Source organism: Pelmatolapia mariae, linkage group LG1, assembly GCF_036321145.2.
Source record: "Pelmatolapia mariae isolate MD_Pm_ZW linkage group LG1, Pm_UMD_F_2, whole genome shotgun sequence".
NCBI lineage: Eukaryota > Metazoa > Chordata > Actinopteri > Cichliformes > Cichlidae > Pelmatolapia > Pelmatolapia mariae.
The window spans coordinates 27,088,677-27,115,152 of record NC_086227.1 but is presented as its reverse complement, the minus strand read 5'-3'; the positions used below and the strand labels follow the sequence as shown (position 1 = coordinate 27,115,152).

At 38.9% G+C, this 26,476-nt stretch overlaps 1 protein-coding gene across 1 annotated transcript in view; it reads left to right on the top strand.

Annotated features, from left to right (window-relative positions):
- Nucleotides 1-26,476, top strand: part of kif26ba (kinesin family member 26Ba) — a 93,678-nt gene that overhangs the window by 14,677 nt on the left and 52,525 nt on the right. The window contains exon 3 of the mRNA XM_063477425.1: nucleotides 12,811-13,482. Coding sequence (XP_063333495.1) covers nucleotides 12,811-13,482 — 672 coding nt within the window. The remainder of the gene's footprint in view (nucleotides 1-12,810; nucleotides 13,483-26,476) is intronic.

Here is a 26,476-nt window from a genome sequence, read left to right as displayed (position 1 = left end):
ATTGACTGTACGTCTACCTACATACATTGTCAGAAAAAGGGACAGGGCTGCCATAGAAAAGCAGGGTTCTCCCTTTTTAATCTTTACCTTCACATATCTCTCCAGTTCTTATTTTACTCCTTGTTTCATCTCTGATTGATCATATCTGGTTGGGCAAGAGTAGTTTGGCTGTTCATATTACAGCCTTGTGACTGAATGGTCGTCATTACGAATTCAGGTTTGGTGACCTTGTGAAATGCGGATGAAGTCTCCCCACTCTCAGTAACAACTGTGCTCTTGAGCAAAGCTCTCCAGCCCCAGCTGTTCCCTTTGAGGACCTCGTTGGGCAACAGTGTAGCACTGTGCTTTGCTTTGCAGAGCTTCCGTGTATGAATGAGTGCTACTGTGCGAGCATGAAGCCTTAGAAGAGCAAGCACACTCAGTTGACTTTCGTGAATATTGGCATATTAAATAGCGTTTGCAGGCTGATTGAAGCTTCCTATAAAGCTGAGTAAACTTACAAACTACCTTAATCTTTCTGCATTATTTGTTGTTCAAAGGGCAGTTACCTTTTTCTACCAAAAACATTTCTAACATTTTTAGCTGTTTAAAATGTGTTCTTGTTTTTCTATATTGTGAAACAGAAACATTTTAACAAATGAGTTGGTTGGTCCTGAGTGAAATATATAATCACTAGTTAGATATATTTTCCACAATGAAATGTCTTCACCGGTATATAGAGGTATTGCCCGTGTCTGCAGAGGGTTGGTTTATGTGTTCTCAAAATCATTTGTAGTTTGTAGGATATATCCAGCTCAGAGAAAACAGATCTACAAAAACTGCCTCTCCAGGGAGATGTTCGCAGTGTTCGCAGTTGAAGAGTGCCAAAGATAGTTGTTTAATAGTTAATTAATACAAGAGAAACAGAGACAGTGAGACGTATTAATGTTGGATTATCAATTTCAGAAAATTATAGTACAGACACATGAACCTCCAGCTTAGGTGATCGTCAAACCTGCATATGTGTCAGTCCTTTGCAAATTGTATCAACATCCTTAGATGTGCTTTATATTCAGAGCTAATATATTGTGCTAAAGAAAGAAAGAAGCTGAAAATGGTTCTTAGAATCAGTCTGTTTTTATTCATCCTGATATTAGTGTTTCTCTTAATTCCTTGTGTCTAATAAGAACTTAAGAGAGCTACTTGCACAGCTGCAGACTATTAGTCATGTAGGCAATTTTCCATTTGGCCTTTTTTGTGCTGTTTTTGTAGAGGAGGAACACCAAAAATAGAGGGTAAAAGGGAGGGGTTGACATGAATGACATGAAACCAAAGACGTTGCAACTGGGCTAAATGGTACATATGAACTCACTATCAGGTCACCAGGACACCCTAGTTATCATCACTTTACTTTGTCTGAAATTAGGGGCAGCTGAGTGATAGTCTGGAGCTCTGTAACTAAAAATTGACAATACTGACTGAAGACCTGCTAACCACACTTCTAACATTCAACATGTATGATTTTTTTTTTAATTTAAAAAAGGGTAGTAATTAAAGTCTTGGTTGTTCATAATATATGACTATGATATACTGCCTTTCTGCCACACTATTAGAGAGGAAAACTCATGCCATCCACTGGTGATATGACTTTATATATTGTATCGTTTGCCTGTGAAACACATGTGCTTACCTGTTTTTCTTATGTGTGTGCACATACTGTGTAAAGGTATAAATGGAGGTTATCAGGCAGATCTTTACCTTCAGCTCCTCCAGTACTTAACTAACCTTGGAATGAAAGGATACTAGGGGGGAAAGAACGGATGGATAGGAAAAAGAGGAGGAAAACAGGGGAGCAGAGGAGGAGTGAGAGGGCGTCGGAGAGTGTGTATTCACGTGTGGGATACGGCAAGATGGATTACCCAACCCGACGGGCAATTTATCACTGTCACAGAGAGAGAGAGGGGGCAAAAGAAAGGGATTCAGAAGAGAGGGGAAAGGAAACAGAGAGGCAGCAAGAGGATGGGATGAAGAGCTTGGGGAAAGACAGTTAAAAACTAGGTGGAGGACAAAAAGAGGAGAATAAACAATTATGAGCGAATACTTTATTTTGTGCTCAGTCAGACACATTTTTACAACTAATCAAGACGAGGTGTAACCCCATGCCTGGAAAGGGCGAAAACAGAACAGAGAAAAGACAGAAAAGGATTTGCTGTGTGGCTCCTGAAGCATAAGCACATCCTTTAAATGTCCTATATTCTTAGTGACTGAAGCTGGAAAAAAGTATAGTTGTGCAGTCTCTATGTAGTGCACGTCATAAGGCTTGGATCCTTTTGATCTTAATATGGAGCATATTAGAAATATAATGTAAAATCAGAGATTTCTCACCAGGGATAGTGAAGACCTGGCATTTTATTGTCAAGCTCTGATGAGTTCCAATCAGTCACGACAATAAAACATCCTTCATGCTGCTGTACAGGTGTGTTGCCTAACAACATTGACCCATTGAAGTGGAAATTCTGTCGTCCCTGGCATCCTTTTGGGGCTGATGGTTGATGTCTTATTTTAGAGCATCCCATACATAGATGTTTGGAGACCAAAGCCATCACAGAGCACCATTGCTGTGGTAGATCTACTAGAGTTGTGCCACAATGTTTACACCTGTTCTTTGTTTGTTTAATCATTTTTTTCTTTCTGATGTGAACAGAGCGGGGTGTGAAATTTTGCCTTGCTTGCAGATATCCACTGTGAAACAGGCATTCACATAGAATACATTCTCACCTAAATTAACTAGCCATGTTCCCTCATCTATATTCAGGTGCAGACAACTAGCTAATTGGTAGCTAGCTAGCACAGAGAAGAAGATTATTTTTGCATATACCTCATTTACAGTGCAGATGGTGGACTAATTTAAAAAAACAGACTGCAGAGTTTATATGCAGTTCATTTACAGTCAGGAAGCACCATCGATAGCCAGATAATTTAAAAACAGCCACCAGCGAGTAACTTTCACATTAAAAAAAAGAGGCAGCAATTTAAACAACTATTTCATTTATAGCATTGGGCACTGTTGTGGATGGGCAGCTAATAAAAAAACCAGGCTGTCTTCCAGCCAGCTAGCTCATTTACACTAGCAGGGAGCCCGTCTGTAAACTTAACTCTGTACAGGCCGGGACGAGATCTGTAGCTCGGGCTGTTAATGAGAAGGCAGCATGCATAACAAACAGTGGATGTATAGATAGACGGGCTGAAATACTGATGAAGCAAAATTTTAAAAAGTCTTTTTTAATTCACATAAACACTTGTCACGTTTGCATGTGAGAAGGACACAGACAGAGAAAGAGATCTCATCTGTCTGCAGCATCTGTATTTTACATCCTCTTTGATTGACATTACACACACATACACACACACACACACACGCAGGTCAAGCAAGGCTATTTTGGGACATTATATGTTTGTGGGTGAAGAAAAAAACAACTTTGTGACTGATGAGCACTTAACCTAAGCTAATTCATGGCAGCATGCAGACAGCCAATTAATTATGGTTGTCAATCCCGAAGAGTGACTGCATGAATGGCTGGCTGCAGACACAAATGTGTCATCAACATGGTCTGTCTCATGAGAGTTGTTTGCCCACAACATTTCAAAGGAAAGTAAGATTTCAAAGAAACATCCATAAAGACAAACAGATAAAAGCATCAAAAGCTTGTCCTCTTTGAATGAACCCACCCTGCTTTCTTTCTCTCAGAGAAGGACTACTCACGGCAAGTCTGGCTAACTAAAGGGCTAATGATGGCGGTGATGCTGATATACACGTGCTCCACTGAAAAATGCAGAGTGCAGAAATTAAATTTCATGTTGTATCATCAACTTAATTTGATGTTTTATGCATTTGTTTTAAAATTTTGATTGGTTGGTTGATTGTTCTAGAAGCATGTCTTGGCACTCTACAGCCATCTTTAAATGCACCAGGGCATCTCTTTGGACTGTTATTTTGAAGTATCTTCTAAATTAATACATAATATTTTTTATGTCACCAAGACATAAAAAATGGATATGTAGGATTGCGAGGAAATTCTGTTAAGACCTGCTTAGAAAGTTTGGCATAAAATAAGGTTTTACAAAGTGTTTACTTCCTCTGAAACTTATGTTTCTACTGCAGTTTTTACTGTTCTGGAATATGTTTTATGACATTGGACACTGTATAAATTGTCAGTCATACAGTAAGAAGCCTTGAAGCCATAACATTATACAATCAAAAGTCGGGCAGCACAAACATCCACATAAAAAAATGAACAAGAATACCCCGAAAGTATCAAGGAAAGTAATGCAGCAAGTAATTTACACCAGCACTATGTAGGCACACGCTTATGCTAATTAATTTTCACACTGCTATGACAACACAAACTTTCTAATGCATTTCTCTTTGTTATTAACATGTGTCCACATCACAAGCGAGTGTGTAAATGTGTGCAGGCAAACTGTGTGTCTGTTCATTTAAATGAATGCTTCACAGGATTTATGCACATGTGCTCGTACGCATTTGTGTGTTAGTGTAATAGGTCACAGTTATGTCCTAACCAATCTAACTCCTACTACCATTATTGGATCATATGAGGGAATGACCAATTAAAAAGGTGATTAAAGGAGACATACTTCAGAGAGGGAAAGAGAGGAGGAAGAGGGGCTGGAGGTAATAAATGAGCGAGAAAGAGGAAACCTTCCGGGGTTCTTTAGTTATTTGTCACAGAGGGGAAAAAGTCTGTGCAGGCAGCGGTTGGTTTGCTTAATATTCTGGCACTTACGAACATGCTATTAAAGAACAGCTTCTGCTAAGGGTTATTTCTGATGTGTGCTACAAAAACACTAATCAACCACTTAGGCAGCTTTTAAACACAAGGAGTTAATGTAGCTTTTATTAAGTGTAGCGCATTTCAGCGTTTTTATCTATCTGCACTGAATTGTTGGTGTGGGTTTTTTTTTATGGATTCTTTACGCAGGCTCTATTTGTCATCATGAAGTATTCCCTGCACAAGTACCCTTATTACTTTACCCGTGTATTTTCTTCTCATATTTATAGTTAAGTCTTATTGGTGTCATAATCGTTTAAGCGGTATTTTTTTAGGATTAATACAATCCAATATCACATATAGTTAAATTAATTATTGACATTAATTATATTTTCTTTGTCTTGATTTAGAATTTCTGTTTCTATCACTTTCTATCTGTTACTTTTTCTTTTTTACTTTGCCTTGTGTTCCGTTATCTGTTTAAGTTCTGGTTTTTAGTCATTTCCAGTGATTTTTGCAGTGATTTTCTCAAATGGACTTCCACTCCTCTTTGTTTTTGTTTGTTGTTTTTTTTGGTTTTCACTTGTGTCTTGTTTGGTTTTCTTAAATTTGGATTTAATTTGCTTTTTGGAAGTTGTTGTTTTCTCCTGTCCCCACTTGATATTTCTGAAATTTGGGGATTTTCTTCCACTTGTATGTTTTGTATCTTGCGTTTTGGTCCATGATGATGATCCATACTGACATTTACATTGACCACTGATTGATTCTTTAATGTTTCTTGGTATAGTTTGGTAAAAACTACAGTTTCAGTAGCTTTGGTTCAGCTTCTTTGTTGTTTTTTTTATAAATGATTTTTTTTTCCTTACAGTGAAGCTATGAATTTGAACTACTATTCAACTGTATAATTTTGGAGTGTGACACCTTTGTGTATGTAACACAAACATACACAGTGCACACTTTTTTAAGGTATACTTTACCTTTTTTACCTTCTTTACCTTCAGGACTGCCTTAATTCTTCGTAGCATAGATTCAACAAGGTGCTGGAAACATTCCTCATAGACTGCCACTCGCTGGATATTGTCTCTTTATTGGACCGTTTTCTGTAAACCCCAGACATGGTTGTGCAGAAGCCCACTCGGAGGATCAGCAATTTCTGAAATACTCAGCCCAGCCCATCTAGCACATTCAAAGTCACTCAAATAACCTTTCTTCCCCATTAGGATGCTCAGTTTGAACTTCAGCAGTTCATATTTACCTAATCAGCCTAAATGCAGTAAGTTCCCACCATGTTACTGGCTGTTTACATACTTGCATTAATGAGTAGTTGAACAAATGTCCGGAGAGTGTCTGTATGTGTACAAGAGAGAAAAAAGATGGTATATGTTTTAGACGTAATGGTGTGAGAGACCTGTGCTTGACCTCGGTCAGTGCAACATTGGTTAAATATACCGTGTATGTGCCTATCCACGGGTTTGATGTGTGTGATGTCATTTATAGCCTGTGTGTTATTGACCTTCATCCTGCGAAGACGTCATACGTCATACTCAATCATTCACACACATGCACACAGTCTCCATCATGCGATCATGGGCTGCCAACAGAGTTGAAATTTATAATATTTTTATCAGTCTCTTATCTGCTCCATGTCTTTGCTAGTTTACATTATTTGTGTGTGTGCTTACATAGAAGTATATGAGCTTATATATAATATGTATGCTCGCGTGTTGTCAGAGCAGGTGCAAGAGACCGTCTGCATCTCTTCTGCATGAATTCACTGATTCCAGACCTGCTGAGAAGTGCCTGTGTGTCTGTGATAGGGTAAATACAGGAGCAAATAGTGGAGAAATGGATGAGCAGAGGGATGAGTGAAGGCATGGGAAGGAAAGATTTATTCTGCTTTGTCACTCATATGGAACTGATTACATACATTCTCCAGAATAAACTGGCAAACAACAATAAAGACTACACATATAATACACGTCAGTCAGTTTTCTTTCTGTCTTCTCTTCCCACCTTTTCTGTTTTCGTAGTTTTGAATGTGATATGATGCTATGAACTGATGCTAAATATAGGAGAAGTGGAATCAGTTACAGACAGAAAATAGGAATACAGTAAAGGAGGTGGGTCAAAGTGTTGTCTCATAGTCAGTGGTGGAAAGAGTATTTTTTCCATGTATTTGTGTGTGTGTGTGTGTGTGTGTGTGTCTGTGTGTGTGTGTGTGTGTGTGTGTGTGTGTGTGCTTATGAAAGGGATGTGTCTTGTTGAGCTTGACAGCCTATTTTCCTGAATCCTTTACCTCCTGCGCACTCACAGACACACACACACACAAACAGTGAGGGCGAGCTGTCTCTTTTCATCAAATCTCAGTAATAGCATCCTTCTGTGTCCAGTCTGCACCCATCCACCCACACACACACATACAAACGCACACAGTCAAACACACTGACTGTCAGCCACTAAGAGTTGCTGAGGTCACTTTTCAGTTACGTTGGACTCAATCGCCATCTCTCTCTGCTTTTCCCTTATTCTGTCACTCCATCTTTGCAGTGTAGAGCCGAGGATGCGTTTGTCTCCCATGTAGGAGGAAATGAATCACACTCGCACACACATATAGACTATCTGTGATGCTGCGAGTGATTGAGTCACTCACAGAATACTGATGAAGTCAGAGGTGAAGAGTTGGGTTGAAGAGATGAATAGGTGTGATGAAAGAAGGAGGGGAACTGAGGAGAGCAGAGAATATAACAGTTCACAGCAAGAAGTTATTATCAAACTGTGCAAAACACTAAAAATCTCTGTTAATCTGCAGAGTGTTTCATATTGGTGGAATTCAAAATTTCCTATGAATAGAGCCTACCTTGTCTGTAAGATACTTAACTCAGCTCAAAGTTATGCTGTTCTAATGAAAGATGAGCTGAATATAACAAAAAATGAAGTATTAGTAGGGGGAAAATGCAGAAATGGGGTCATCGAGCAGGCACAGAAAGTACATTTGCATTTTGTGTGTACAAGGTGTTGTGTTCATGGTCAGCGTTTGCAAAAGCTGTCTGTTTTTTCATCCCCCCTCCCCATCTTTCCCCTCAGAAACCACAGCTCTCCTTTTTTTTAGTCAGGCAGCTTGGCTGCTTCTCAAATCTTAGCTAATTGGGAACAACAAGACCCTCATCTCAAGGACCATACACCGTGTCCACTTTAATGCTGCTTTAGTCGCCTGTCTGCTGTGCTCTCACAGTTAAGTGTGTGCATGTGTGACAGGGTGATAGAGAAGGGTCAAAAGATGCCAAAAGAGATTAAATGTTCCCTTTTTGCCAATTTTTGGCAAAGATAGGACTTTTCCAACTCAGTACAAACAGGAAAAGCGGAAAGCGGGGTTATTGTTTTGGCACCGATGAGAAGAATGCTTCACAATTTGTTCACAGTGGTTTATTTTATCTGTCTCCCTCAATCATATTTTATAACTAACATGAACAGTCTGGTCTGGTCACAATAATTAGAATGTTTATGTAAAGGCTGTAATGGGAAGATATTACTTATAACATATATAAGAATTGAGAATTTCCATTCTAGAGCCATCCCTTTCCCATTTCACGCATGTTTTTACTTAAATGTGTTTAAATGCTCGATAATTCTCTCCTATTCATTTTGAGTTTGTCATTCTTTGTCTTCTTTTATTGCTTTGTGCTGACTAATTCAGTGGCCAACGCTATTTGACATTGACATGGCATTACACTTTTCTTGGACATCTACAATAAGTTTGAGAGTACAGCAGTTTTCTTCCATTTACCAAAAAGTCCTTTTGGTGATGATCTCAAGGATGAAGAGAAATAGACTCTGTCTAGTGAAAATTTGAGCTGCACAGGGAGAATTTAGGGTTCTTACATAAGCATTAATAAAAGTAATGTAATTTGAAACCATAAGCCACTACATTAAGAATACCTAATGTTATCATTTTTATGACTATTAATCATTATTAATGCTTTCCCCCTTCAGTCAAAGCACTTCCCATGCAAAGAAAAAGAAAATTAAAACTGTCAACTGTATTTATAAATCTCATTGATGATTTACATGTTTGATTTGGCGAATATATACCAGGCAAATGATGTTGAATATGGAGCTGCCAGGCAGGAGGAAAAGAGGAAGACCACAGAGAGGATTCATGGATGTAGTGAAGGAGGACATGCAGAGGGTTTATGTGATGGCAATCCCTATAGGAAGCAGCCAACAAGAAGAAGTTGTATTTACTATTAGGCTTCACCTCAACTTTCTCCTTACAGTCTCACTCCAGTAGTCTGTTTATTGCCGCCTGAAGTGTGCTATTATTGTCTCATGTCAGGCAGGAGTATGTTTGTATAATGCTATTACTGCATGTGTGTGTATGTGTGTGTATGTGTATGTTTAACAGCATGTTCTGTTCATTATGCTGCTTAGTTTTCACAAGAACAAGTTACCCTTTATCCATAAACACACATGCACACGTTCACATACTCAGCAGGATTTGAACTCATGCCGTGTGTGTGTGTGTGTGTGTGTGTGTGTGTGTGTGTGTGTGTGTGTGTGTGTGTGTGTGTGTGTGTGTGTGTGTGTGTGTGTGTGTGTGTGTGTGTGTGTATCTTGTGGTCTAGTGGTTTGTTGACATAGTCAAGCAGGCAGTTCTCACATTGAGAGAGTACATTTTACTTTAAAATGAAATGTTACTTTGTGTACACACACACACACACACACACACACACACACACACACACACATACAGTGTATTGATTGTAAAGCTACAAGCTTGTCATTGAGAGAGGTTTATTAGGTGTGGCAGACAGGATGTTACATTTACTGTTTTTTTCCTTTTTCTAATAGGCTCCTATTATGTTATTAGCATAATAAGAGCCACCAAAGAAGCTGACCACACACCCAGATATACAGTTGGGAGCAGTATTATTTGTCAGTAATGTGATAAACAGCCCATTAACTGTTAATAACACGAGTATGATGTATTGAGCGGCTTGATAGATCCAGAAGGGTTGTTCTGCGTGTTTTTATATCTTCTCTGTCAATCATCTGTCTCAATCTTAATGTCTAAATCTGCTAAGAGATATCCATCGCATGAATATTGATTGGATGCACATATACATATGGACATAGAAATTCTGCATCTCCACAACTCGTGTATTGATTAAACTTCAGTAAACAAAGAGTGCCCCCTCATCTCTTTGGTAAATACTGTGCATACACATCTTCTTGGCATGATGTGCTGTGATGTTCAGACAAAGGTCCCAACTGTTGAGACTGAAGTGTTTGCTCATACATTACTGTGTCTTGGGTTATTTAAACAGCTGTACGAATCTTTACCAAAAACGAGATTTGAAAGCAATGGCTCTGAGATGCTGCAGTGCTTGGTAATAGCATCCTTTAGAAAAGATTCATGTTAGGGTGCATGGTAGAGTACATCCAGAGGCACATAAAATAGCAGAGAAGTGATGCTCTCAGTTCTTATTCAATCTTTTCTAAGTTAAAATGCCATGAGATGGTTTTTACATTTAACCATGCACTCAGTCTGTAACTATCACTTAGGCAGAAAAGGGAACGAGGATGCGCATCCTGTTACACAAGAGGTGGGCTAGTGGAAAGCAGGAAGGTTGCACTTTGTAGCACCATCTACCACAGGTGTTTAATTGAATTACAGAGCTCTGAAGCAGACATGCACACCACACCTGCATTTGGGTGAATAATAAGCTCACAAAATCACAGTCATTTGAAGCCTACCATCAGTCTCAAGGGTCCTAAGCAAAGCTAAATTTTATGAGGAAAAGCCATTTCTATTTAATGACCTTTGCAAGATAAAGACCTTAATGCTTTATGGAAAACCTAAAAAAAAATTTTCACCAGGGTCAAATGAGGTTTAGATGCAGATCTGTATCAGGGTGTGCGTGTGCTTGTTAACTTTGATATTGAGTCCAGAGAGTCATGGCAGGAGATTTAAAGTGGCTTTGCTCTATCCAAGTGGTTCCAATTAGTCTGGAAAAACATATACAGGCTCAACACGCACCTTTTAATATACAAATGTCTATGCACAAAGGCACAGATAAGTCCACACAGAAATTGGATGAATATCGTGATTCTACACACAATAATTGTTCTCACACACGCATCCACAAAGATTAACTGGAAAAAAGTTTAAAAAGAGAGATATAAAGGATATAAAAGAGAAAAATAAACAAACTGACCCGTGTTACTTTGGTTTTTTTCTTCCATTGCTCATGTTTAACCGTTGGTTTACATTATGTGCAATATAAATATGTAAGTATTGACTCAACCTAAAGTATGAGTCTCTTTTTCTTTACATTTTTTTCTAACCAAAAAAGGCATAACACACTGTTTTTACACCTCAATGCCTTTAATGCTGACATTTTTCATATGTGGTGTTTGTGTCAGGTTAACTTACCTAAAGAGCTGATTTATCTATTTATCTGTATACTTATTACAGAATCATATCAATCACGATGTTAAAAGTAAAGCTTTTTGTTTGGGTGAACAGGTTGAACAAAGTATAGAGAAAAAGAGCACTGTTTTTCTATAGAAGCTACTTTAGTATAGAGGTGTTAAGAGGACTATCTTTGGAGAAGCACACTTAAAGGGTACCCCAACAGGAAGTGATTTGTAGTAATGTGGCAACCAGATACACTATATAGTGAATGACATCCAGTGACTTAAAAGTTTCATGCCAATGGGCTTAAGTGTGACAAGTGAATCTCTTCCTGTGTGGACACCCCTACACCCCAACTGTGTGGTGTTAAGCTTTATGCATGTATGTTTTTGCCTACAGAATCTACTAACATCTAGTGTGCCTTCTTAATGAAATAAAGTTACTTAATGAAAAGGTTATGTAAGAAGTGTAGTGTAAAAAGTGAAGATGCTTTGCATACATATACAGTATAGTTTGCCTTTTTCAACAGCATGTTTACTGATTGGCGTTTTGAGTATTTGATTCAGGAAATATAGTTATTTTCTGCCGGTCTGCTGCTAAATGACCAAAGATTGATGTGTTGATCTTCCCATGGTGTGCTTACTTTTTTAATGTATATGATGTATAGATACAATCTGTATACAAGTCTTCCATATATCTCTAGACAATTACCATTTAATGTTATGGTTTATCCATTATATGGCATAAAACAGATAAAATATGTCTAAAAAAAGAAGGTAACGAGCTGGTGGCAGTGAAAAAAACCCTCCAAATGTCAAGTGAGTTTTATTTGTTTGAAGTTGTATTCATTTAAATGCTATTCCAATTAGTGTGCAAATAAATACATTCATTCAGATACTTTTAAACTCTATTATGAGACATAAATATAAAAGAAACAGTCACAATTTTATTTTTTATTGCTTTTTATGGAAAATTTCTTATTGCTAAAACTGATGGTTAACTAAACCTTAATGAATAGAAAAGTGGTTGTTTTTATAATTTAGCAATAAATTAAGTTATTCCTAATTGATAGAAATTAATAATCAAACACCTAACCTTATGTAATAATAAGTGGCTGCTTGTATATTAAGCAAATATGCTAGCAGATGATTCAAAGGTGCAAAGTCACATTATGCATTTCACTTACAACATACACATCAGACTGAACTGGCAAAATTCAGTAAAAGAAAGAAAAAGGGGGGGAAAATCGTATAAGGTCAGTTGCTTTCATTCCTGTATGAACAACTTTTTGCTGCTAGCTTCTGTCATACTTTTATCCTTTAGACCCCGAGGACATAGTGTGTGTCTGTCTGTGTTTTTGTGTGTGTACTTGTTTTTTCACTTGGTGTGTCTGTCTTACTACACTCCTTCCCTGAGGCTGAATAACATGCTTCTTGGTTTTTCTATAAATATTCATAGTAAAGACTTGTTCAACATGTCTATGATTTCTTCCTGTCTTATCCTTCGTTATCTTAAAGGTTTTCTTAACATATCTCACTCCCAGCTGTTCTTGTTCATTTTGCTTTCATTCAAACCTTCAGTCATGAGTCTAAATGTTTCCTTTTGTTTTTCTCTCCCTCCTTCCAGGATCCCTCATTCTCGCTCCTTCTCCACGATAAACTTCAGGTGCCCAACAGTTCTCGCCGGGCGTGGAACGAGCGTGACAGTCGATGCGATGTTTGCGCCACCCACCTTACTCAGCTCAAACAGGAAGCTGTGCGGATGGTTCTGACTCTCGACCAATGGGATTTATCTCCAGCCTCTTCCCCTCCAGCCCTGAGTGGACGATATGGGTCTCAAGCACCTCCGGGTCCATCATCAGGAGCACCAGGAGGGCCTCTGTCACGTGAATGGCCTCCCTTTCTCCCTTCCTCTTCCTCCCCCTCAGCTGCTGCTGCTGCTGCTTCTCAGCCTGCCCACACATCCTCTCAATCCCCTTCTCCGGTTCCCAGCCAGACCCCAACACCAAGCCCTAGCCATGGATCATGCAGTCCGCAATCTCAAGGTGCAGGGCATAGACTGGGGTCCAAGCCCAGCTCTCTGGGCCTCGGAGGTGGAGTGGACAGAAGAAACGGGTCCCCTAGTTCAGGAAAGACATCTGGTGGGCAGCAGCAGGCAGTGACTGGAGTAAACAGCCCTGGAAATAATGGGGGTAGCAGCAGTAATAATGGGACTGGAGCAGTACTGAGCACGGCAGCTCTGCAGGCACATCAGCACCTGAACAGAACGAATGGAGGAGTCACACTCTATCCATATCAGGTAAAACACCTATAGATGTGTGTATTTTGGCGGTGGGAACGTATGTGTCTGTGCGTGTGTGTATCTTGGACCGATTCTTCCCACAAGTGCATTGCAAATATCACCATGGAAACAGCAGAACTATATCATTATATGATCAAATGATGACAGGCAAGATGACTAGTCTCTATATGTGAGTCTGACAGATTAGGCAGGAGTTCGGTACATTTACACTGGTCATTTTGCAGGTTTGACTACGTGAAATGTTTGTTCTTGTACTTCAGAAAGAGCTAAGGACAATTTAAACTAAAAGTTTTCTCCTCCATTATAATAAATATATGGCTGACTGTCTAGCAAACACAAAAAATGTTATGACTGGGATGTAGATACTGTTAAAAATGTACTTTTCTATAGAGATTTTTGCTGTCAGGCCTCAATATGCTCTAAAAAGACATTTTTCAGCTGTGACACATGCCTCCTGAGTGGGATACATCCATGCTAAGGAGAGAAGGAGAGATAGGAACCAAACACACTGTGTGATGTTAAAAGAAATTCAATTACTTTAAAATCCTTACCACTCAGTTTCTGGAATATTTGTTGATCATATCTCAGTCTGACCCGAGCACAGAGACCCTATTCACACTTGGTTTTGAGATGCGTCCTAGCTGATACGATCACATGAACTGGACTGCTGGGGCACATTGGTGTTTACATCCATGTTTATCGTGTGTCTTTATCGAGGCTACTTCTGTTTAGATTTTCTCACTGTCTGCAGCTCAAAGAACCCAGCTCACAGATATTTTATCTGACGTTGGTTAGAGTGATTTGGCCTCACAGCATCTCATGGTGGGTTTACATTTATGTTTTGCACTTTTGGTCTGATCACCAGCCGAGTTTAAACGTAAAGTATATTAGAAACTCAGTTTGCAGTCCAGTTTGTAGACAGATGACAACATTATACTTTATGTTTTTCAAAGCATTGCCATTCCCAAACAAAGAGATTGTAAATAAGAAGAATATTTATTTATTTAGTCCATACTTGCAAAGACAAACGGTAGCTGTAAACAAACCACGGCAGACCCGATGACAAGTCCATGCTTTTCAGCATCTTTATTGACTCGCTTTCATCAATGGTTGTCGTTTCCACACGGCTGGAGCTTTGCAGCCACCAGCCGAACACACAAACACCACCAACAACAATCATGACAGGAGTTAGCCCACACTTTAAGCAGGCGAGGCGTGGTTGCCGATGCCACTCAGGTGCATCCGTCTCCCCTGCAGTGGCACCACAGACCATACCCCGCCACAGTAGCAAATTTCTTTATGTGTTTATTTCTACTCAAATATTATAATACTAGTTTCTGATGGTTGCGTCTTCTAAAATTGCAAAAACACGTTGTGCAATTCGTTTTTTGCATGCCAAAAAAACACTCTTATTAAGGAGACAAGAGGGAAGCAAAACATGTTGATATCAAGCATTAAGTTAGCACCAAGCAAGACTCAAGATTCAAGTGGAAAACAGAGATAAAAGAAAATGTTTTAGGAGGATACAGGAAGAGAAGAAGCACAACTTCACAAAAAAAGGAGGATGGTAGGAGGGAGAAATCGCCTTAGGTGAACAGTGGTCTAGAGGTGTGTGGAGAGAGGCAGTGGTGCTGAGACTCCAGGGGAAATCCAGAGGTGTGTGTGTGTGTGCATGTGTGTGTTAACATGAACGTGTTATACAGATGTAATAATTCATACAGTGATAATTAGGACTCCGGGGACTCTATGTCATACACCCCCAGTCCCTCTTCACTCTTTCATTCTCATTCATTTTCTTTCACACTTACTCTCCCCTTACTTCGCCCCTATTATCTCTCCTGCCGTTCTCACACTTTGTCTGCTTCATATTCATCCGCTCTTCTATCTTGCTGTTATCCCATCTGCTTTTACTTTTTTTTGTTATTCAACCCACGACTAGAATCAGATACAGAGAGATGGAGTGATAGATGGAAATGACTTTGTACACTCTCTTGAATTGTTTCGTTATCATGTTCTACCGGTCAGAATAAATTAGGTTTGCAGGCTTTTATGTATTCTGGTATGTCTTTGTGGGAATTACAGTCAAAGAGTTCAGATTTGAAAGAGCATTTCTCTTTTGCTAAATTTCACTTTCTCAGAAAATAAAAAGGCGTTAATTTTTTTTAGGTTATGAGGTTTAGGTTTGTCTGTCTGTTAGCAGGATTGTGCAGAAAGTTATGCATGAAGTTTCCAACACATGTGGGGGCTTGGCTCAACCTAGAAGTCCGTCCATCCATCTATTCTCTTCTTCTCATCTTTATCATGGTAGGCGTGAGCCTATCTCAGCTGTCATAGGGCAAGAGGCGGGGTAAACCCTGGACAGGTTGCAAGTTTATCGCAGGGTCAAAGAAGAAGTCATTAATGTTTTTGAGTTGATCTGGATAACGATCCAGGAGTCTTTGGAAGAATTCTTCACTATTGTGAGACTGTGAAAAAAAATCAGATATTTCACATCATATGTACATTTATACACCATCTTTATGTTCAATAAACTGTTCAAACATGGTGTTCAGGGCAGTTTGCATCACTTTTTTCATCCGCTACTTCAATTTTACACATCATTTCATAGTTTCATCGTTTCATGTTGCTTTTTTGACCGTGCTCCACTTAAAAATTTTCTTTGATTTCAACTTAGCCAGCATGAAAGCAGGAAGGTGTTTTGCTTTTTATGTACCTGCGTCACGTTTGTTGTTTCTCCATTCATGTGTATGCACATCTCAGTCCTTTGAAAGCTGCCTGAACAAAGGAAATTCTAGAAACTGTTCACAAACGTTCACTTCGACTCAACCATGAACGGATTAGATTTTGGTGGTCAGAGATAAAGATCCCTGTAATCTTATAAAAAACATTTTGGTTCAGTTGCACATTTTATTTTACCACTTCACAGTGATATCATAAAATTCAGGAAAGAAAATATGGACATTGCTTAAGATTATAACGTACTTGACATTGGGTCAGATGCTAAATTGGTAATGCTAATCCTGGCTGTCCAAAATTTAAATCCTTTAAAAGTGTTTACCACATACATTCCCTTCAGGCTACTTCCTGTCTGTTTTGTAATTTGCATTTAGATAAATTTTTGAGTATATTTGTGTGTGAGTGTGCCGTGTTGTGTGTGCAAAGGGTTTGGGCTATAAGAGTGTGTCAGCCAGCATGCATACTTGCACATCATTCTGTGCAAACGGCGTATTTTGAAACTCTGTGTAGATGTGTAGGAACTTCTTTACATGATCTCATTCTGTATTCTGTATATGAATTAGTATGTGCGCTGGGAATTGTAAAATCCTAGTGAGCCTGTGTGTTTCTGGCGGGGCGTCTGCAGTAATGGTGCTTCAGCAGGAAAGGAGAAACGCGATAATAAATCACCCTCATTTAGACTAACGCCTGCTAGAGAAGGAGATGGGGGGAGGAGCTGAGTGGAGACATAATCAAGAAAATGAAAATTGGAAATAAAGATGAAAAAATGAAGAGAGACTAGATTTAAAGAGCAGAATGATGAAGAGAAGGTTTAAAGCAGGACACAAGCGATAATAAGCCGTCGCCTGTGACATTTTAACATCACTATGCTTTGACAATCTTAATTCTGGGACATCAGGGTTTGCAGGGAGATTGCTGAGATGTACGACAAACTCTGCATTTCTTCTTTGCCTGAGAATTTGATCTGCTTTGCTGCTTGCACCACAAAACAGAGCCATAGCTTCATGTTTTAGCATCAGTGGAGCTTTCATTGGGTCTTACAATAGGAGATGATTGAATGCAGGCCAAATGAGAATTCTCCTCCAACATGCTCGCGCTCTTCAGCAAAGTGAGGGAGACAACAAACACGTAGATTGACAGCAGGGAATGTAAAGCATTTCTGTGCTCAAATGCTGCAGCAGGAATCGGTGGGATTTATGAGAATCGTGTGTCCCATTGTTCAGAAACATTACTCACAACAGCGCATTAAAGTGAATTATTGGTTTAATTCATTTTAATTATTAAAATCTCCAGTAAAGTCTCTAGTCAGGAGTCGCACAACAAGAGATGAATTGAAAGAGGGAGGGAGCGGTGGTAGGTAGACAGAGAAAAGAAGCCGCCTGTCTGCCGGCATAGCTGACATAAAATTCTTGCTGGGTCAGCAGTCTAAGAGGTGACTGCTGCCACGTTTTATATTTATTAGGATTGTTTTTCAGTTCCATGGGAAGTCCAGGACAAAAGGAGACACGAATTCAGTGAAGAAAGCAGGATTTTTTTACTAGGCTGTAATGGTGCCTGGGTTATGGAGCCATGGTTTTGAATTTTCTGTGAGTTCATTTTGTTTTGATTTATGATTTATTTTTTCTTTGTTGAGTCTCCAGTTCTTAGTTCTTCCCTCTGTTCACTTCCTGTCCCTCCATCAGTCTTGTCTCTGTTTCTTAGTTCAGTTGTGGCTTACTTCATGTTTTATTTTGGTAGCTGTTGGGCTTTTTATCTTTTGTCTCACTTTACTTCCTGTGTCATCCTCTTAGGTTTAGCTGCATCCTTTTACCACAGTTTTTTTCACCATCCCTAATTACCTCTTGTATAGCAATGTATATTTATATATCCCCAATCAGAGTGTCTGTCTCCCTTGCATTTGTTTTGCTTCTATTTAACCTCCTAAGACCCGAACTCTTCCACAGTATGCATTTTTAATTTGTCTTTGATATTTGGGCCTATTTGGGCCCGATGAATGTAAAAACAAAGAATTACCAGATTTTTTTTTTACCTTATTATTGTATTTAAGAAAAATAAGAGCCACATATGAGGATACTATTTTAACATTTTGATAGAACAGTAGCAGTATAATGTCCTCGTAAGTGGATATCAGGCCCATGTAGAGCAAAATTGAGTATTTTGGTCTAAATAACCCAAAATGTGATGTCCACATATGTGGACACCAGGTCCTAGGAGGTTAAAGCTGTTGAATTTTGTTGTTTTGGGGTTATTTTCATAGACTTTGTCTCCTGACTCAAAAGGTCAGATTTTACATTACACTGTTTCGTCTGCGCGCCCTGCATTTGGGTCATGTTTCTGCTCACCCTCAACATAGATGGCAACAACAGACATTTTCACATGGACAGATACTGTTATATTCTTGATTAACACACTTTTTATTTAGCCAAGTTCAGTCTTGTAGACTTGCTCTGCGCTGGTAGACTGAGTAACTTTTTAAGTGCACTGACTGTATGTCATAAGTTACAGGCTGAGGACTCAGTGCGGACTTGAGAGACAAATGGAATAAACTGAAAACACGCCTTTAGTTGGGAGATAAAGTAAAATAAAATAACAGTATACTGCAAATGAAGTTCAGACTAGCTAGGCTTTCTTTGCTGTAGCTGTCGACAAAACCTAAAACTCTGTTTGGAGATGGATCTCACAAAGGTGGTCTACAGAGGTGGGCTCTGTCAGGCTCTGTGTGCAGACACATAAAAATTGTGGGTTTTGTGGGTCAAAAAGCCGAAATGATCCCTATGAGTGCCACCAGTCAGTTTCTACAAGAAACTCATAAAAACTAAAGAGAGAAAAGCTTTAATAAAAATCACAATTTAAAAATCTTGACTAACCAAAGGACATAAACTAACTTTTTCAGTTTTATAATGTTTAACTTTGATGGATCTATATTGTTGTAAGGGAAAAAGGTGACCAGTAACATATAATGGTCTAAAGGTTTTTATTTATTTATGTTTTTTATAAGCTGCTCAGTGTGTGAGGTAAATGTCTGAGCCTCTAAATTAAAAGCAGAGTTCAGTGACATATGGTCCTTTAATTAGTTTGTAGACAGAGCTTCTCATTCTGCGACAAACCAAACTGTCTATAAAAATCACGTCCATATCAAAGGCTCACTTTAGCTTTGCAGGCTTGCTATGGGAGTGTTTTGGTAGAATGAATCTGTGTGTCTCACTCCTCTCTCTGGCATGAAAACACTAATCCAACATTACCTCTGCCCTCCTGCTGTCCTTCAAGCAGCTAATTGAAAACAGGTTTATACAGTGTGGTGTGTGCGCCTCTGTGTGTTCCTCTGTGTGATTCCAACAGTGGTTAGATTAGCTTTTCTAATTTACCGTGAATCTGTTGCGCCTATTGTGTATGGATTGTTTCAGTTTATCTGAGAGAAACAGGATGTCAAATAAAGAACACACTTGCAATCATATTGTTTTGTATAAAATATGTTTTTATTGCCAGACTATAATAATAGTTGGTCTACACATTAGAGAAGTTTGTGAACTGAAGGTTTGACCTACTGTGTAAATCTGGATGGTAGGAGTGGGCAATAGCGCCTCAAAATGATATCATAACATTTCAAGCAAATTTCCAATAACATATATGAAGATATTACAAAAAGTTGCCAACAGTAGAAGAAGCATTACAATATAGTAGTAGTGACAGAACATAAGTCAAATGTAAGCACAAAGTAGCCTAGGGAATGTTTTCCCAGGGACTTTTAAATGAAATTATACAATAACTACGGTGGCCTTGAGAGGCCAAACGGACTGGAACTTAAGAAAACACCAGCAATAAGATAAACGCTGCAAAAGCACACAAAACACAACGGAAATAGGAAAAACGAAAACAGAAATAGGAAAAAACACAAGGGAAGTGTTTCTGGGGAGACAATAACCCGACGGACCAGTTGGAGGAAACCAAAACATGGTAGGCGTTTTTTTTAAAATCATGATTCATATAATACTGATGACGGATATTTAGGCTAATAGTTAGGCTATCACACTTACCTCTCATCTTTTCTTTCCTCACAAAACACAAAATAGATCCTCCACATCTTTTAAGTGTCTCCCAGCGCAATTCTTAGCATATTTTGGTTCCTGCAATTGGACCGTCGCATTATTGTCTCCCCAGAAACACTTCCCTTGTGTTTTTGGAAATCTGTTTTTTCCTATTTCCATTGTTTTTTTTCCTAATACCGTTGTGTTTTGTGTGCTTTTGCAGCATCTTTTTTTATTGCTGGTGTTTTCTTAAATTGCAGTCCGTTTGGCCTTTCAGGGCCACCATAAATAACAGCCTAATACTGTTGTCTATAGCTTTATATTTACAGAACTCCTTTTTCACCATGTAACTGCATCTGTGATTTACATCCACCATATGGAGTGTCACTAGTGAGTGCTCCAGCGATGCTCAGTCATTTTATTTGTTTAATTTTGCGTCGCACATAAGCAGCTGTTCGCATATCAACAGATGAAAGAAGATTGTTGTTGCTACCTTAACAGGAACAATGTTCTTGTACATTTTACGAAGTATTATGCTTTGTTGGGGGTAACCAAACCACTTCCTTCCTGTTAAAGCGACTCCCTCTTTAGGTATTAATCATCAGCAGCAGCTGACATGCTGCTCTCACTTTCAGACATTTTTGGGCTTGTGTCGTGTGTCCTTGAGAAGATAAATGCATGGCATTGCTATATGACTGATATCACAATATGACACTTCTATATCGTGTACAGATTTAGGCTGGTATTATCTAGTGTGGTATGATATGGCAAAGTCCTACTGGGTGGAAAGAGAAGAGCCAGCTCTTACCTTTAAATGTCAGAGCTTGATAGAGAGTAAGCACAGCTAATAGTCTTCATATTATATGTTTTCCTGTATAAAATAAACCTACATTCCTCTCAGTTTACTTTCTGTTCTTTTAACTGGTTTTCATTTTCATGCATACTGGCCTCTAGTATGTAGCCTTGACAGTGTTTCTGTGTTTCTGATTTGATTATGTAATATATCATATAACTAAACAGATCTCCTTTTCATCTCCTCTCTCCTTCTCTCACAGTCGCTTTCTATCTCTCATGCATTCTCTGGCCAAATTATTAGGAACACCTACATCAGAGTAGAACAACTCTGGCGTCAAATTTACTACATTAAAAATGTGTTTCCAATATTTTCTTGCCCTTTGACATTAAGGACACTTGAGCCTTTAACCCCCTTGCCTCATTATGGGTGTTAAGGATTCAGGTTTACAAATATATCGATAATTTACTCCCTCTCAACATCCATTTCTGTCATTTCCCTTTATGTATTGCCTACATTTCATGACTGGGTTTCTGTTTCCTCCAAGCTTACTTTCTTTTCCTTCATAGTTTGACACATAAACTCCTGCTTCTGTAACTCTACCACCTCTGTGAGAAATAAATAAACATCCGTGTGCTCACTTCTTTATTTTTTCGCATTTCCTCCCCCACTTTAATTTTGAACAAGCGGCCTCTTTCTCTCTTCCGCCAAACCACTCAAGTAAGTGTTTAGATGGTTTTACAGATTGTGTTTATTGCACCGATAAGATCAGACAGGACCACACACGCGCGTGGACACACAACACACAATTTCTATTTCCCTTATACAAAACTGAAGGTGCAGATTGTATGTTGGGCGCCTGTAATATGAGAAAGAATAAAATAAGAGAGACTGATGAGTAAGGTAAATGCTGGGGAAATGGTGTTTGTGATGTAATGAAGATGAATTGGTCAGCTTTTATTGTTTTCCGAAAGGGGAGTGAGAGATGTGGATTACTGAAATAATATAGAGGAAAAGTGTGAAAGTTACAGAAGTATAGTGTGCTATTGTATTTTTTTTTATTTAATAACCTGGAAAATCTAATATCACATTTGTCAAAGTCCCGCATTGACTGATACAGTCACAGGATCAGGTTATTCTGTAAAAACACAGTCAGATGCTGTTTTTTCATTGATTAGCTGCATTATTTTCACCTCTGGCTGTTGCATTATCCTTAGTCATCTCAATTTGTCCTGCTGTTATGTATATCCTTTTATCTGCTGCTGTGACCTAATATCCCCACAGGAATCATTAAAGTTTCATTCAATGTAGGATAACCTAATTTATTGTAAAGTATAGAGACAGCAGCTCAGCCTTTGTGTCCTGTGGGGAAATCTGAATGGGACATAATTTACTTTAATGAGTACTTTATCCAAAATGCTATGTAAATGCTATAGCCAGGTGACCATCAATTTTCTGTATGCGCAGCACTCATGTAGGATTAATATGACAGCTCTCAAATAGTGGCTGGCTTAATGACAGAGATAAGGCACCCATTACCACACCACTGCTACAGAGAAACACAGCAAAACTGTTGAAATCTCATGATGATTTTAGCCCTGACAGTAGTTTAATTAGTAGTTAATTAATAGTAAATGTTTGATTAGTAATTAGGAGTTAATTCAAATAAATGACACTAACAACGCAAGAGGACGAGTTCAAGAGGTGAGGCTTAGCAGACAGATATCAGCTACAGCTGTTTACATCTGTGCACCTGTCAGTCAAAGCTCAGACTCTGTTACAGCCCTGTCTAGACATGAGGAAGCACAACGGAAAGATATAAAGGAAGGTCCTGCTCCAGCTGCCAGTTCAGAGTCTCAACACGAATTTCAAGTGTAATATTTATTCAGCCATGCGCATGTAAAAAGAAAGGTTACAATAACTGAAAGAAATTTACTTGCGATTGCATCAAGTGCAAAATAACTAAAGAAACAGATCCGTCTTCTGAGAAACAGATGAGAAAATTGTGTAAAAGAAAAGGTAGTTCACTGCTTCTGCTTCAGTGGTACAATAAAACTGAATTAGTCTATTTGCACAGATGCAGTCTCACACACACACACATGCACACACAAAATCCCATTACAAACCAATAACAGCACTTGGCAAAGTCTCAGATGTAACACAAGAGAACACACAGTCAGCTACAAAAAGGGTGTGGAGGCTGAGGACAGAAGTATAATGCTGTTGTTAACAGTTGCTGAGACCAGACAGTGAGCTGAACCAAGCAAACCCAAGAGTGTGAGCCAATTAAGAGGAGAGGTTCAGATGGACAACACAAAAATCCTCAGACGTAGAGAGCAAACTAGTAGATTATGTGATGCTTAGACCTTAAAATACATGCAACTGCTACAAAGGGAGGAAATTAGCTACACAGACAATAACCTTTTTTAATACCAGGCTATAAACATATCATTTCCGTTGTAAAGTTGGGCATTTTAACAGGAATGTCCAAGGATTGACTCACTTTTATAGCCAGCCTTAGGTGGCAATTTGAGGAACTGCACTTTCACTGTTACTTTAGCTCTGGAATTTGCTGCTTTTTGGAAATTACATGTTAATGAAAAGGGTAGATTACAAAGAACATCAGTGCAAACAGCTCAGCTATACCACATTTGGTGATAGTCAGGGGCTTTGCTGTGATTAGTGTGAATGGCAGTAAAGTGTAAATGGTATTGCAACATGACAATATTTTAAAGAAAGGATCTGCTTTAAAAGTTAAATGGTCACCTGAAAGAACTTTCTTCCTGTTAATGCCAGCATGTCTGGCCAAAACTTACAGGTCACCTGAGCACTAATTTAGTAAAAGAAGAGCAATGCCTAACCCGACCAAAGACACACCACATTTGGTGAGAGGTGAGATTGGATAAGTGCAAAAGGGACATTTTTATCAGCCTCAGCTATACTTGTGTTTACCCACACTAACATTAACATTAACCTGCTACACATTAGCACTGCCATTGTCAACATGTTTTCATGATTTAGGCTTTTAGATCATAGCACCACTAAACACATTGCATACTCTCAGTAGAATCTCCCTGAGCCAGTATCATAGCTGTGGACTCTTAAATCATATGCAGTGACTGTAGGCTATAAACTGGTGTCTATATGTCTGTCCAGCCTTGGTGGTCTGAACTGCAGCACCAGCACTCAAAACCATACATTATTAAACCACCTAGCTTGCATAATAACATTGTGTGGGACAGTGGGTTTTTTTTTTTTTACATTGTGTTAGTAGTTTTCCTTATTTTATTCATCAGAATTTATGAGTAGCCAGTACAAAAGCGCAGGTAGTCCTGTAGCTCGCTGGACCTTCATTTCATATGTTCGCAGCTCGTTTAATAATGCAGGAGCACCAAGCCAGGTCAGAGCTTTTGAAGCAGCTGTAAATGTACAAAGGTGTGTGGTATATAAACTATAGAGGCATCTCATTTACAATAGGTGATTTATCAAGGCAGCAGGTGGTGAGCTTGGACCCCAGGAGCCCTCAGCAATAAATATAAACACGTTGGAGCTGATTTAAGCGCACAGGTACACACATATGCAGAGACACGCATGGAAAGAGCACATATAGACATATTCAGAATAGACTTACATTAACACACACAAAAGCTATAATTCCTTTATTGGAGTGTGTGGTCATGATTTAGGTGCTTTGCTGTCTTGCTGTAGGCAGCACATAAAGAACTATAATCAATAATCCATATCTGTGTCATGAATGATTTGCTTTAATACACGCATGCATGCACAAACCCATAAACACATACGGCATAGAGTACATGCAGCTGTGGCAAACTCACATTCAAATCAGTTAATTGTACTATATCAGTTCTTCTTAACGTGTGTGTGTGTGTGTGTGGGGGGGGGGGGGGGGGGGGGGGTGGAAACAGATATTAACATCTTTGTGGGGACCAAAAATTGGAAGTTTACTATACTTGTGAGGACCGACAGCCCTTGTGGGGACCAAAATACCGGTCATCGCAAGTTAGAAGGCATTTTTGAGACTCAAAATGTGGTTTTAGTGTCAGGGTTACAATTAGGTTAGGGTAAGCAGCTAGGGAAAGCATTATGTCAATGAGTTGTCCCCTCAAGGATATAAATACACACGTGTGTGTGTGTGTGTGTGTGTGTGTGTGTGTGCGTGTGTGTGTGTGTGTGTGTGTGTGAGTGAGAGAGAGAGAAAGAGAGAAATAAAGAGAGACTTATTTTTTGTCTCAAGCAACTACAGCAATTTTTTGTGATGGACATGACAACACTCAGTGCAGAAACGTACTGCTGTAAGATAGCTTGAAAAGTTTTCACAGATAACCTGTGAAACCTGAAACAAAACATTAGATATCTAATATATCTAACTGATTAGATATGGCAGGTTAGTTATGTAAATGTATTTTTTGTAGTTATCAGAAGTAAAAAGACTTACTGCCACTCCAAGAGGAGCACTAAAGTAACTATTTTAGCAACCATTCCACCTCAATAAGTGTATTTTCATTTCATATTCTGTATATTACGCATTACATCAAGTGTGTCTTGTGCACTTGATAAAAACAGTAACTCAGTCAAGAAAGCAAATGTAATTTATTTAGAGCATTATGAGTACAAAGGGCTTCCCTTTTTTTATCCGCGCTGTCTTTCTTCTGTCTAATAAAATGCAAATGGTATGAGCGTTGATCTAATAATAAATCACAAATATGGATATAGCTTATGGTGCCAGAACAACCCTGCAGAGAGAATGAAGCTAGATATGTTAGGATTATTAATAAAAAACAGGGAATAGCGAGGAGAAGAAGGAAGGGTCGATCTGACAAAAGTATACATGAGGTTGAAAGAAAGAAACCAAGGAGAGAGTGTCTTTGTTTCTTTGTTTATGTCTGTTTAGGATGCAGACAACATTCTGCTGCTGGTTCACTTTGATCACTAGAGAGGTTTTCTGTACACACACACACACACATAAGGGCATGCAATAAGTTATCCTTCAACAGGAAAGAAAATGGGTGGGGAAAACCAGACTGTGTTCTCATATCTGACCATCTGGAAAAGACAAGGGCAGAGATAAATAGCAGTCGTGTGTGTGTGTGTGTGTGCAATTTGTTTGTCATGAAGTACATGCACAAACTTAGCACGATCAAAGTAATCATGAGACAAAGTCTTATCACGTCTGACTGGGTGGGAGAAGGGAGCAGCAAATACTGACTTTGCTGCCAGTCTTTGTTTCTGTCTGTTCTTGTTCTCTTTCACTGTGTCTTTAATGGGTTTTTACATTTTCACATTTCAGCTACTGCTGTGAAAATGATTGTTAGCGCTCACTGTTAACACTAATGTTGTTAATTGCACACGATCTTTCCGAATCTCTCTGAAATTTTGTCCAGTCTCCACTAAAGTCATAATTTCTGTGTGTGACAGC